The sequence below is a fragment of the Sturnus vulgaris genome, chromosome 20 (genome assembly GCF_052056855.1).
Source record: "Sturnus vulgaris isolate bStuVul1 chromosome 20, bStuVul1.hap1, whole genome shotgun sequence".
Lineage (NCBI taxonomy): Eukaryota > Metazoa > Chordata > Aves > Passeriformes > Sturnidae > Sturnus > Sturnus vulgaris.
Window position 1 is genome coordinate 6,823,441 of NC_142262.1, and position 13,524 is coordinate 6,836,964.

General features: G+C 48.7%; 1 protein-coding gene across 1 annotated transcript in view; it reads left to right on the forward strand.

Moving 5' to 3' along the window:
* The window catches only part of MYO15B (myosin XVB), a 42,762-nt gene that overhangs the window by 18,201 nt on the left and 11,037 nt on the right, over positions 1-13,524 (forward strand). The window contains 18 exon segments of the mRNA XM_088176814.1: positions 1,812-1,869; positions 3,381-3,508; positions 3,614-3,709; positions 5,267-5,502; positions 5,577-5,755; positions 6,445-6,517; positions 6,927-7,133; positions 7,220-7,299; positions 7,471-7,568; positions 7,728-7,815; positions 9,179-9,289; positions 9,455-9,549; positions 10,108-10,326; positions 10,942-11,038; positions 11,383-11,568; positions 11,819-12,008; positions 12,123-12,213; positions 12,737-12,944. Of these exon segments, the coding sequence (XP_088032940.1) occupies positions 1,812-1,869; positions 3,381-3,508; positions 3,614-3,709; positions 5,267-5,502; positions 5,577-5,755; positions 6,445-6,517; positions 6,927-7,133; positions 7,220-7,299; positions 7,471-7,568; positions 7,728-7,815; positions 9,179-9,289; positions 9,455-9,549; positions 10,108-10,326; positions 10,942-11,038; positions 11,383-11,568; positions 11,819-12,008; positions 12,123-12,213; positions 12,737-12,944 (2,440 nt within the window).

Consider the following 13,524-nt stretch of genomic DNA (forward strand, 5'->3'; position numbering starts at 1 on the left):
GGAGGTGTTTCAGCAAAGCTCAGGTCTTTGCCTGGGCAGCTCCTTCTCAAGACACTGTGTTGGGGTCCCAAGGAGGCTCTGTAGCTGTTTTGTTATTTTATCTGCTGGAGCAGGACCCCATCTCCTGCCCACCCACAGCATCTGCCCCCAGACCAGCTGGAATCGACTTCATACCCATCTTTCCCACCCTCCATCCCCTTTTCATCTCCTAACAACAGGAGTTAGAGGAAAGGAAACAAAGAAGGAGCTCCCTGGCGTGTGGTGACACAGAGAATATTCCCAGCCAAGGAATGGTGAGTTGTCAAACGGTCTGGGAGGGGCTGAGATCCAAAACAATCGGGTTCTCCAGGTATCCTCCCTCCCTTGTGCCTCCTCAGCCCAGGTTTGCTGGGGAGCAGCAGAACATCTAAAGGGGGCACACATGTGTGGAACCCAGTGCAGAATGCAGGTTAGATGGCAAAAAGGGCCTTCTAATACAGAAATATCTCATTAGTTCAGGGTTTCCCAGACTCTGGGCACAGCCAGGCATTGTAAAGCAGTCCTGAGTTAGAGCACTGTGTTTGTTCACAGCACTGGACCTGGTCTTCAGAGGTGGAGGGAAGATTATTTTTGGTGATCATCTTCTATTGTGAGGAGTGGAATGAGCCATTTCTGCATAAATATATTAACAGAAGCTGATGTAGAGGAAGGGATGTGTTAAAGACTTCATAACACATTTAGCCTTTATCAACACTTCTAACTAATGCCATTGTTTATGTGTCTAGACTGGACACACATTTGCTGCAGTGTCTGTATCAAGGGGATTTGAATTGATATTGTTCACAATTATGTATAGATCTGTCAGTAACAACGAGAATAATTAGTCCTGGGTGCTCTTGTATGACCTGATTCTTCAGTTGTGGATTCAGAATTGTGCAATTTCACAGCCCACTTCCTGAATACACCATTGAAAAGCCAGGCTTGAAGTCAAATATCTTCTCATGAGCAAGATCAAACTGATCAAAAATGCTGTGTATCTGTCTTTATGTGGAGAGAGAGATGTCAGAATAATGTGCTGGTGACAAGAGGCTTTACTATGCAGATCTTAAAAAAAAAAAAAAAAAAAAAAAACAACAAAAAACCAAAAAACCACCAAAACCTCCAGATTTGGCTTGGTTTTATAGTGCCTTAATCTGAGTAGTTCTGTCTGAAATGCCCTGAGCTGTCTCTACATGCAGATGCTGACACACTGTGTTCTATTGGCCCTACCCTGCAGCAGTGCAAGGGAGTAGGAAGCAAACCAGTGAAAAATCAAGACTCATTGGCCACATTTTCATCTGGATTCCCCAGGTAGAGATCTGAGCTTTCTTAGGAGCCTCCAACATATATCAAAGATCAGAATCAGGTCTCATTTTATGCTGTAGCACTTGTGAATACTGAAAAATCAAAAGAAAAATGTCAGGAAAGTGCAGGAAGAAATGGCCCTTGCCCTTCAGGTGCTATCTCTGCAGTGCAATATGCCAGACTTGATAGGAATGAGGGATAAGTCAAGGAAAGCCAACTTTCCTGCCATTCCCCTTGTGCCAGTTGATTTTTTTATTTAGGAATTGCTCTCCTTTCCCTCCTTTGCAGACCCATGTCACACAGCTGTGTTCATGCCATACCTCCCAGTTTGCAATGGCTCTGAATGTTGTGGAGGCAGAAGTCTCTGCTTTGCCTCAGATGCTCCATCCCTGTCCTGGCAGCTTTTCCAAAGCAGTTTCACCCAGTCTCAGCCCAGGGTTTCTAAGTGGTTTCTCTGCTGCCAGTGACTGATTTGTTTCTCTCTCCAGGACGTGGGGCTGCTGGAGATCCCTGCAGAGCTCTCAGCCCTCCTGCACTTTGTTGAAGGTGAGACATCCTCTCCTCTTCCTTCCCTGCACTGTTTCACTCAGTATTTCCTTGTTTATACCAATGTATGTGTTTGTTCTCTCTGCTGCCTGTCACTGGGTTGGATTTGGTTCATTATCATTGCAGTGCAAATACGAGAAAGGCAAATGGATGGATGTTGTTTCCTGACAGGGTAGGGAGGAAAAGCAACTTGGGCCAGAGGGCAGAACACCAGCTTAAAAATCAGTTAATTCTTTGTTAATCAGTTAAATCTTTGTTAATTTTTCAGCTCTTCTTTTGAACTGGGCTGGTAGAACTGATGGCAGGGACAGTGCAAAACTCTTTGGTCAAAGACAGCAAACTGCTTAATGAACCCAGGTCTCTAACAGAGATGAGTATCTGGGGTGGAAGAACCTAAACCCATCTTTTACCTACTCTGAAATCTTTAAGGAAATTGAAGGGGAAGATAATGACAATTTTGGCAATTGCAAAGAAATATTTTTAGTTTTAATTTAAAATTACTTCCTCAAAAGGAAATTTAAAACTGAAAGAAGGGAAAATGGTAACAATTTGATTGTGGAACAATGTAATAACTTGAGATACAACAATTTATCAGTCCAAGGATATAACAATACAATAACTTAAGGATGTAACAATGTAACAAGTTTAGCATGTGTTAATGTATCAATTTAGGGATTCACCAATTGGTTTTCAAATCACCAAAATACCACTAACTGCAATAATTTCACAAGCTGTTGATCTGACCTTGAGCATTGAGTTAGGGGCAGTTGTGTTTCCTCTGTAGTTCTCTGTACAATGGGAATATTTCAGCTGCAAACAGATTGGGGCAGGAATTTCCTCTCTCTGTGTATTTCAAACCCAAAGCCAGCAGTGCCTGTGGCCTTCTGTGGAGGACAGAAGGGACAATCAGGCAGCAAGGTCTGGTGTGCTGGATCCCCAAATACCTCACATTTCATGGCAGAGCCCTGCAGGGACTCTCAGCTGGTCTAGAGTGAGCAATGTAAGCCAGGGGGCTCAGGGAACAGCGAAACTGCTGGGCATGAAAACTGATGGGATGGAAATGGGGAGGATGGGAGAGCATCAGGGGACAGGGCTGGAGATGGAGAAATGCACAGGGGCTGTGCTGCACTGAGGAAATCCCTTCATTTAGTGATGTTTGCTCCTCTCTCACCCAGGATAAATCCCTCTTTACAAAGATCTCTCATTTCCCTGTGGGCTGGGCAGTTCTCAGCACTGTATCCCTGTATGGGCTCAGCATTTCCTGCCTGTAAATGCTGCAGAGCAGGCTTGAATCTCCAGGTGTTCCCTGGGGAGAAGAGTGAAAGGTCAGAGCTGTAAAATCTCCCTCCTGAAGCGAGTCCCTGTGGTCTCGGGGGGGTGGAGGCAGCAGGGCTGGGCTGGGTGTCCCTGGAGCTGCTTCAGGGGCTGGGGCAGGGACAGGTGCAGGTGAGCCAGGAGCTGCTGTGTGAATTTTGTGTCCTGCCACCTCACCAGACCTCCTTCCCTTGCAGGACACCGAGCACAGGCCAACCAGATAACTGAGACACAGCCCCCAGAAGTCAAGGTCAAGGATGACCTTTCCCTCCCACCCTCCATCAACAGCTATCCCTTCTCCTCCTTCATCAAATCACATTTCCAGGTGGGAACTGTTTTTATCCCTCTTCACTGCCTCCCCTGGGGGCACACACACTGGTTTTAGCAATATCAGGAGCAAATATTTCTATTCTTTTTTATTTCTTTGTAGAAACCAGATTTCCCTGCCCCTGGTAAGCCTCTGCAGCACCCCCTAACCCAGCTGGATGCTGAACACCAGGAGAGTGCACTTGAGATAAACAAACTGGTAAGAGATGTTGTTCTTGACCTTGCTGAAGATCAGATGGGCACAGATAATGTTTAATCCCTTTATACAACAAGTTGCTGGTGGTGGATACTGTTCCTACGATACATGGAGGGCTGGAAAAACAGAATAAATTGCTCCTTGTAGGCCCTGGAGCAGCCCGGCAGAGATCACACACAGCCCCTTAGGGTTGCTGTGGTTTTGGGAAGGCACAGATCAGCCACAGACTACTGGGATCAAAGTGAATTGCCTGGTGCTGGAGCCTCAGAATTCGGCAGGACATACAGGAATAGGACTGTTAAAATTTAATATCCACTATTCCAGAGTCAGTAGCAATGATAAGGGAAGTCTGTCTTCTCAACCACTTACTCATCTATCAGTCATAAAGAAGTTTAATTTCACCCAGATCTTTTCCATGATGTGGTTTACAGCAAACATCTCGATTGCTCCTTGGGCTCACAGATGTGTCAGTTCCCAAAAGGGGACAGTGAACTGTTGTTTAAAGGCTGGAAAAGGCAGGGACTTTGTCATCAGGAAAAGTACACTTGGAGCCACACCCTCACTCTCTAGTGTTTGTGTGAAGGGGATGGTGCTATTCCATCTCTGTGGATATGAAACATAGATATCGTTATGTTTCTTCTTTAAAATGGTTGAAAATAGAAATGAAACTCCAGATATTTTCTAGGTAATTCTGGTAATCTTGTTGGGAATTACATTGAATTAAATAAGCCCGTTAAGAAGGTTAATACCTAAAACAGTCTCTTGTTTTGTCCTCATGATCCCAATTATAGAATAGCATAAGCTTCAATAAAATCTTGTGAATAGGATTGTGTTTAAGCAGAATACTATTATTTTTCTAAAGATCAAAGGCAGTTTTTCTCACTTGCTAATGAAGCAGGGATTTGCTACAAAGAATTCTATGAGAACTAAACAACTACCATCCTGTTTTCCCAGTGAATTCTCAGTGAATCTCTGACACACTTGGTATCATTAAGTGTTTTTAGAAGTGTTGTTGCTCTTAAATGTTCTTTCCAAAGCTGTACATTTTAGAAAAAATTAATTGGTGACATACTGAAGTGTAGAGGATGAAATAAATAATTCTGTATCTAAGGGTGAGAAATACAAACTAAAAAAGCAGTAAAGATGTCGATATGCATAGCCCAGAAGCTGAATAATTTCTTCACCACATCCCATAGTACTTGGTATAATATTAACTGTACCAAAGGCTTTTAAACACTCACTGGGCTCAGTAGCAAGTATCCTGTGGTATTTTACTTGTGTGTCTGAGCCCTGCCCAAGAGGAAATATTTTGCCCTGGAGCGAATTCTCAGTCTTACCTCAGAGAGACTGAAGTGACTCTGACTTTTATCAGGATCCAGTCTCTGGCTCCCAAATTGCCCAGCACTTTGGTGGTGCACAAAAACCTGATTGAGGACAAACCCCAATCTGAGTGTTGGCTACTCAGGCTCACAAACATCCTGGTGTCCAGAACTCCTTACAGCAGTTTTGGACAGAGGGTTACAGCTCCAGTTCTCTCTTTCTTGCCCTGAACTCTTCCAGATTTTGCGGTTCATTGGTGACAAGAGCCTCCGTGGCTGGCAGGAGGTCCTGCTGGGCAACTACATTGCTGGGAGAGGTTTGGGTGACGCTGCTCTGCGCAATGAAATCTTCAGCCAGGTGGTTTCCCAGACCTGGAGGAACCCAGACACGGAGCACAGCCAGCGAGGCTGGGTCCTGATGGCCACTCTGCTGAGCTGCTTTGGCCCCTCGCCAGCAATGGAGAAGCCACTGCTGAAGTAAGAGGAGAAAAGACAGAGCTGGGTTTGCAGAGGGGTTCAGAGCAGTGCTCCATGCAGTTTCCTCCGCCCAGGTTTGTGTCAGACCATGGCATGGAGGGCTACAGCGCCGTTTGCCAGCGCAAGATGCTGACGGCAGCTCAGTGCACAGAGACACAGCCTGCAGCCTCCAGGGCTTACCCTCCCACCCAGCTGGAGTGGACAGCAAACCAGAGGAGAGGGAAGATGGTGCTGGATGTGCACACCTTTAATGGTAACTCAGTCTTCTGCCCTCCTGCTGTCCTTTAGTCTCTAAGGACTCTTCCAGGGCAGAAATCAGATTTGGGAAATAATTCCCTCAATTAAGTAAAGCAGATCAGAACACTGTTTGCTGGTACAACCCTGTGGGAAACGAGTATCTGAATTTAGACCCAAAACTTGCAAAGTCTAGACCTGGTGGGACCTGCTTCTCGGGCTGAGGGATGAGATTGTCCTGGGTTTGGACCCTGCTCAATAGAGGATTGTTTGGGCTGTGCATCTCTACAGGGCTGCTAGCCATTATAGCACAGCCTGTGCAGCAGTATTTTGTTACAGGGACTTTCTGCCCTTCTCCCTTCTCAAATATTACCTGAAGCTGCCTCTTGAGCAGCCAGCAGCTCTGTGAATTGAACACAGAACATCCCTACTCTGGGTCCTTGTGACTGGAGTGATCCCCAAGAAAACCAGGACGCTGCAAGGATTTTCACCTGTCAGGTTGGAAATGCCAACCTGTGCCATCAAACAGATATTTTGGATGTGAATGTGTCCATGTGGAACCTTCCATGGGCTCTCAGTCCTCCTGTGGCCCTGCTCAGGAGTGTGTGAAACTTTCCAGCTGGGCTCTGCCCGTGTCCCATGGAGTGTGGGTGTTGCTTTGGGTCCTGCCAGGGAGGCTGTGGGTGCTGACTTTGCTCTCTGTGCCAGAGGAGACGTTCTCGGCTGAGGTGGAGTCCTGGATGACTGGGGAGCAGTATGCAGCCTGCATCCTGAGTGCAAGGTACTGCCAGAGCATGGGAGAAGGTCTGGGGGTGTGAGAGAGGCTCTCACCAGCTCTAAGGTTCAGACTGGTTTGGTCTGCAGGCTGGGATTTATATGATCATGTGTAGAATACTCACCTTTTGCCCACTCCAGCTTGTGCTCCCTTCTTCACCCTTAACATAACCCTCAGCCATAAACAGTGGGCTCCTTTAGGAACAGAGGAACCATTGGTGTGATCTGTGAGAGCAGCTTCAGAGAAAAAAAAATAATAAAAAGGACAAATCTTGAATAATTCTTGTTTTTTTCTAACCCTGGGCACTTAAAGGTTGACTCTTAAACATCCTAAATCTAAGGGACTTAAGCCAGGATAGACAAGGCAAGAAGAAACTGAATGTAATGTTTTCCTTCCTCTCCCTTTCCCCTCCCAGGGGCTGTGACAAGAAGACTCGAGGGTGGTCTGTCTCCATGTTCACTGGCAACACATGGCAGGACCTGCTGGGCTGTGACTTTGTGCTGGACCTAATTGGAGAGATGGAGGAGACCAGCAACTTCAGCAGCTCCTCCCAGGCCCCCACTGAGTACCCCATCACTCCAGAAAGGGACAGGAGCATCCTCCAGGCCTCTGACCTGGACACGTGAGCCACCTGCTCCTCCTGCCCCACCGCCCGTGGCCCTGTCACCCCTTTCAGCACTTTCCTCATCTCATTTTCCTCTTCAACAGGATCCCTCCTGCTCCAGGCATCCAGGCCCCTGCCTTCCCCCCACCCAACCTGCCCCCAGAACTCGTTGGTCTCCATCCAGGTGAGCTTTAGCCCAGGACTGTGGCTGCCACTGGGAAGGGCCGGGTGGGCATCAGGGCAGAGAGGGAATCAGGGGATTCTTGTAGAGCTCCACTCTGAAACATGACTAAAGGGCCTGGAGGCAGGGGAGTATTTCTTACCTGCCTTGTCACCAGAGTTCTCTCTGCCCCAGATTCAAGGTTTAGAGATGACCTGAGGACCCCTGTGGGCTTGGATCACTATGTGGATGATCTCTTCAGCCCTGTGCTGCATCAGGGCTCCAGAGTGCCTGTAAGTCCCCTGGTGTTCCCCTGTCCCTGGGAGTCCTTCAAGCTTTTTCCTGCCTATTCCCTGCCCCTGCTCAGCTCAGACGTGCCTTTGAATGTCTTTCCCTCTGGGAAGTCTGCCCCTCTGAGCTCAGATAACTGTTTTGGGTTTATTTCGATGCAGGAGATGGAGAACAGGGAGATTCTCACCAGACGCATGAAAGGAGGGGGGAAGATTGGACCCACCCAGAGAGGAATCTTTCCTTCTGCAGGTCTGTAAGGGCATGGAACAGCTGGGAACAGCTGGGAACAGCTGGCACCACTGACCTTCAGTGAGCACAAGTCAGGGAGCCCCTTAAATGCTGATTATTGCATGTTCAGCTGGTTCATGCAGAGCACAGGGCTTTAGCACAGGCTGCACCCCTCACTCCCAGGTGAGATTCTTTGGGGAAGGTGTTGGATAAGGGATCTGCTTCGTTGTGCTTTTCATTTCTTTGTTGAGCTGCTCTTGGGCTCAAGGCAGCAAGCAGCTTGTTTCTGACCCAGGCCACCTCTTCCCTAGAATACTTGTAAGTATTCCCAAATACTTGTAAGTCATGCATTCACCTTCTATTCACCCCATGCTTTCACAGAGCAGTTGGTGCCTTTCTCAAGGGTGGTTTTAATCTTTCTTATTAATTCCTTACAGAACTTCCCATCATCTGTAGCTATTCCATGGGTTAGTAAGTCTGCACCCTGAAGAGGTTCTGGTTTGTGTGTTTGATTTCTTTGCCTTTCTTCATTTCTGTGGAGCTAAGACTGGCATTTGCAGCAGGGTGGAGTCAAACACCAATATATTAATGGCACTGACAAATCTGCATGGGTAGGAACACACCCAGCAGTCTCGGAGAGGTGGGGAATGCCCAGTTCAGTCATTCCTGAGATGAGGACTATTTCTGGCTATTGGAGAGGCTCTGGGGCATGACAAGCCCTCTTACAGATCACTGGCCTGAGGCCAGTTTGTCACTTATGTGCTTTTTAGATGAGTGAGGTACATGGTGATCTTCCCAGGCATCCCAGGGCCATTCTCACTGGTGAGGACATCATGATTCAGTAGATTTGTGCTGTCTGCTGGCTGCCCCCAGCTGGGTCTGACCCCCACACCTCTTGCTCTGCTGGCTTTGCACTCAGTGGGGTTTGTTTGTGACCCCATGTGGGACTTTGCTGAGAGCAGAGGAATTCCTTTCTCCCCACAGCTCCTCCCCATGACACACGATGCCATCCAAGGCCAGGGCTCATTGTTCATCCAGCCTTGTCACCCACTGCAAAGACACCAATATGGATGTGGCAATCCCAGCCCCAGAGACCTTTGTCCAGTCCTCAAGAGAAACCTTCTGTAATCATACACAGGCAGGAATTATTTATAAGCTTTATCATGAAGAATGGTGGTGTCCTAAGCCAGAAAGAGTCTGGACACTGCTATTTAAAATCTGGCAGAACACACATTTTTCTTAGGTTTCTTTTTTCCACCTGAGTTTTGCTGTGTCCTGCTGTGGTTGGTGCATGTGGAGAGCACCAGAAGAGTCTCTGGGGTTGCTCAGGATATTCATATTTGTGATTCTCCAAAGCACTGTGCACTTGTTTTTTTGCCTCTAGGTTTCTCTGGAATGACTCAAACACCAGTTTACCAGCCCATGCCCTCCATGATGGGGATGCCAGCAGCCATGCCCATGATGCCAGGGGCTGGTGGGATTGCACCTATGCCAGGTAAGAGCAGTGTTTCTGTAACTGCAGAGGGGAGGGGGCTGCCAGTGGAGCCTGGGCATTGCAGTGTCAGCTGAGGGGCTCAGGGGACACTCCAGGCTGATGCTCAGGCTCTGTGGGGAACGTTCACCTGCAGGATTTTGAAGATGTGTGTGTTGTCTCCCATAGCCATGATGATGCCCCAGCCCATGGTTCCAGCTGTAGATCCCAGCCAGCTGGCAGCACAGCAGCAAGCTTTTATCAACCAGCAAGCCATGCTCATGGTGAGTGGAAGGGCCCCAGGAACTGGGGAAGAGCCACACGTTGGTGTTTGTGCCTTGGAGGGGAGCCCAGCTCTCCTCCCCTTTGTGCCTGCTCTGTGCCACTTCGTGCTCCTGTGCTGGGGTGAGCTCTATAAAGTGGGGATTATTTAAGACCACAAAACTGGGAACCCTCTTTTTGGCCCTTTGTGTCCATGGGGACACTGAGGCACCTGCAGTGAATGAGGAGCAGGAACAGGAGCAGGCCCTGAGAAGATTCAGCTCTAATTCCTCTAATTTTAAGATGGGATTTGCTACAGATTCAGGTCTGCAGTGTTCTGCTTTCTGTGCCAAGCCCTGTGAGTTCATGGCAGCCTCAGGCTGGCAGCTGAGCCTTTGGGGGGTGTCAGGAGCTCTGCATCCTTGGCCAGGTGGGAGAACACTTGTCCACACACTGGGAAATTTGCTGTGCACTATGTGGATGTTTTGGGGTTGATCAACAGTGAAAAAACAGGACAGCCTGTGACTGCTGGCTGGGTTTGTGTAGCCTAGAGCTCATGGACATTGCAATTCCTTCCCCAGGCCCAGCAGATGACCCTTCAAGCCATGAGCATCTCCCAGCAGCAGCAGCAGCAGGAGCTGCAGAAGAGGCAAAAGTCTCTTGAGAACTCAAAGCCAAGAGTCTCAAGCCCAGCACAAGCCTCAGCCCCAGCCACTCTCCCAAAACCCAAGAACCCTTCCAGCAGCCAGGCTGCTGCAACACCAAATTCTCCAGAGCCACCAGCTAAGGCAAAAGAGCCGGTATGAGAAACAAGGAGCTGAGGTGGATTTGGTTTTGTTTTGTTGGGTTTTTTTGTTTGTTTTGTTTTGTTTTTTCTTTTTGTTTTTGTTTGGGTTTTGGGGGTTTTTTGTTGGTTTGGGGTTTTTTGGTTTGGTTTGGTTTGGGTTGGGTTTTTTTGGATTTGGAATTTTGTGTTTTGTGTTTGCTCTGCATCCATCCATGTGTGGCTGTGGTTTGGCAGAGAGGAGAGCACAGATTTGTTCTTACTGATGATTCTGGGACCTTTCAAACTCTGCTTGCTGAGTCTTTAAGGATCAAACCTTAGTGGCTTTTGCTCTTTGGAGGTTTGGCTGCAGGGTTGGCCAATTAATTTCCAGTTAAGATAAATTTTTCCACAGGAGAATTAATCACTCTGAGTTCTTTATCTTCCAGCAGACTGTGTTGGGCCTCTAACATAATCCCCCTTCTCTTTGCTTGGCTGAGGGCTCCTTGTGTTAGAATGTGACCTATTGGGACACTCCTGCATGTGGAGAGGTTCTGGATCAGAACTTCTTGAGACAAAATCACCCCTGAGCTGAAGAGCACTGCAGGGGTACTTGTTTAGAGGTACTGAAGAAGCTGTGCACTGTCTGCAGGATCATGTCTATGTGGAAGAGGAATTCTCCAGCAATGAGGATGATGATTATCCTCGGGAAACCTTCCAGCAGAAGAGAGAGTACTTCCAGAAGATGGGTGAGCATCTGCCACTTTGGGAATTTCACTTATTGTGACACCTTGCTCTGCTGCCTTCCTGGCATGCCCAGGTGTTCTTGTCTCCCTGTCTGGAATTCAGCTACTCCCTGCAGGAGCTGCTGGTGATGTGTGTACAGGAGTTTGGGGTCCTTGTTCAGCTAGCTACAGTTCAGGTTGTGAGCTGTTGTGGGGGCAGTTTTCTAGAAATCTCTGGGCTTGTGGCTGCCACATCTCTCACTCTAGAAAAAGAGGTTTTTGCTGACTTAGGCAAGAGTGGGAACTGTGCCATCAGTGCCAGGTTTTTGGTGTGGCTTTGACTAGCTCAAGTTCCCCTTTCTGTGCAGGAGAACAGCACATCCGGGTGAAGAAAGTCAGACCTAGCAAAACCTGGACTCCTCCAGCAAAACCCCAGCCAAAGGAGGAGGAGGAGGAGGAGGAGAAGGAGGAGAAGGAGGAGAAGGAGGAGGAAGAGAAAAGAGAGGAGCCGGAGAAGAGGAAAGAAGTGAAGCCTGTCCCTAAACCAAAGCCAGGTAAGATGTTGTGCAGTGGAGATGCAAGCAGCTTGACAAGAAAGAACTGTCCAGGAACATCAGGCCAGGATTTAGGCAGGGGAGGAAAGAATCTGCCTCTTCTGGGAGTCTGCATCTTGACAGGAGGGGAAAGAGAAATGTCAGGCCATTGCCAGTCAGCATCAGAGGGAGGAAAGGGAAGGTCAAATGAGATAAAGGGATTTCTCCTGTGTCTTTGCTGGTCTGTTGATTAAAGCTGTCACCCCAATAGCTCCTCCTTCCCCTCTGCCACCTCCTGAGCCAAAGCCAAAACAGGAGACACCAAAACCAAGGAAGGAGCCACCTGTAGTGAAGCCTTCAGGCCCTGAGTCACGTCCTGCACCCAGCCGTGAGATTGGGAACATCATCAAAATGTACCAGAGCAGACCAGCCCCCGAGCCCCTGCCCATCGAGCCTGTCAGGTGAGAGTGGGGGATCCCCCTTGGCCAGCAGGGACCTGGGCTCCTCTCTCCCAGCTCTGCCATGTGGCTCCATTGTGCCCAAACCCCATAATGCTGTTCCCTGTTCCCTTGCAGGAGAGTATCCAAACCATTTATGAAGAAGAACGACCCCAAAAATGAGGCTCTGGCCAAGCTGGGAATGATGAAAGCCTCACCTCAGCCATCAGTGAGTTCTTTGTTCTCTGGTTGCTTCAGCAAACAGAGCCTGTCCATCCCATGTCCAGCAGGCTGGGCTCTCCCTGGTGCTGCAGTAGCAGCCAGGTGACTTCTGGTTGGGTTGTGAGATAGCTGGGGGCTCACACCATGGTGCTGCCCACCCTAGACTGGGCTCCAGTCTGTAAAGTAAGCTGAGGTCCTGAAGAAAAGGCTCTGGAGCAGCAAGTCCTATTGTGAGATGCTTAAGGCTGCTCTGGAAGCAAGCAACTCATGTTCTCCATGTTTGGCACCAAGGCTTTGGCTTGTTAACATCCTTTCTTCCTTTCCAAACTGGAGGCTTTGATCTCAAATACTTGGTCCTCTGGGTTTGGTTGATCATCTCTTTGTAGATTTTGTGTTGATCTAAAGGCACTGGTGGGCTGTTCACACAGACCTTGCTCCAGGGCTGGGCTGCTGCCCTAGGACCAGCAGTGTCAGGACAGAGCCCAGCAATGCAGGGAAAGACTGGCCCGAATGTTTTTGCTGTCTTGCAGCCACCTCCTGTGCCACAGGAGAAGAAAACACCTCCACCTGTCAAGCCCAAGCCAGGCCCAGCTTCCAGCTCTATCAAGGAAAAGCAGTTGCCTCTCCTGTCCATCTTCAGACCAGAGGATGCCCCACCAGCCCCCCAGGCCCCCAGTGCTCCCCCGAGCCCCCCACCAACACCTGAGGACCGAAGCAAGCAGGAACCCACAGGGAAGGGTGAGTATTGATTTCACCCAGTGGGATTTGGCAGCAGGGCAGGGAGGGGATGGGGCTGGAATCAGCCCAGGAGAGTCCTGGCACAGGTCCTGGCATCACCAGAGCAGGGACTGAGTTGTGAGACCAGGGGATGGTGCAATCTGATCTGTGAGCAATCACAGAGATGTCACAGCTCCAGCCTGGCCCAGCAACCAGCGTGGCACTTCCCAGCCCTTAACTCTTCCCTTTAGCTGAAAAATGCAGCTAAAAATAGAACGGTCTTTTGAGCTACAGCTTTATCAAGGTCCAGCCCACAACACTTTTATTGTTTACCTGCAGCATAATTATCAAAGTGGCAATTAGTGAGTGGACTTCAGACCAGGGAGGGATGGGAAGCCAGGTCTTTCACCTTACAAACCTCTGGAGGGATCTTAGAGACAGGCTGCAGAATGCAGGGAGGCTGAGCCTGGGAGACCTTGGGCACCTAAAGAGTGTTTGGATGCTGCCCACTTTAAAAAATAGAGCTAATTCTTATCAGCAGTGGTTTACAGAGTCTTAGTTTCACCTCTGAATTTCATTGTGAGTCTGAATTAATTTTATA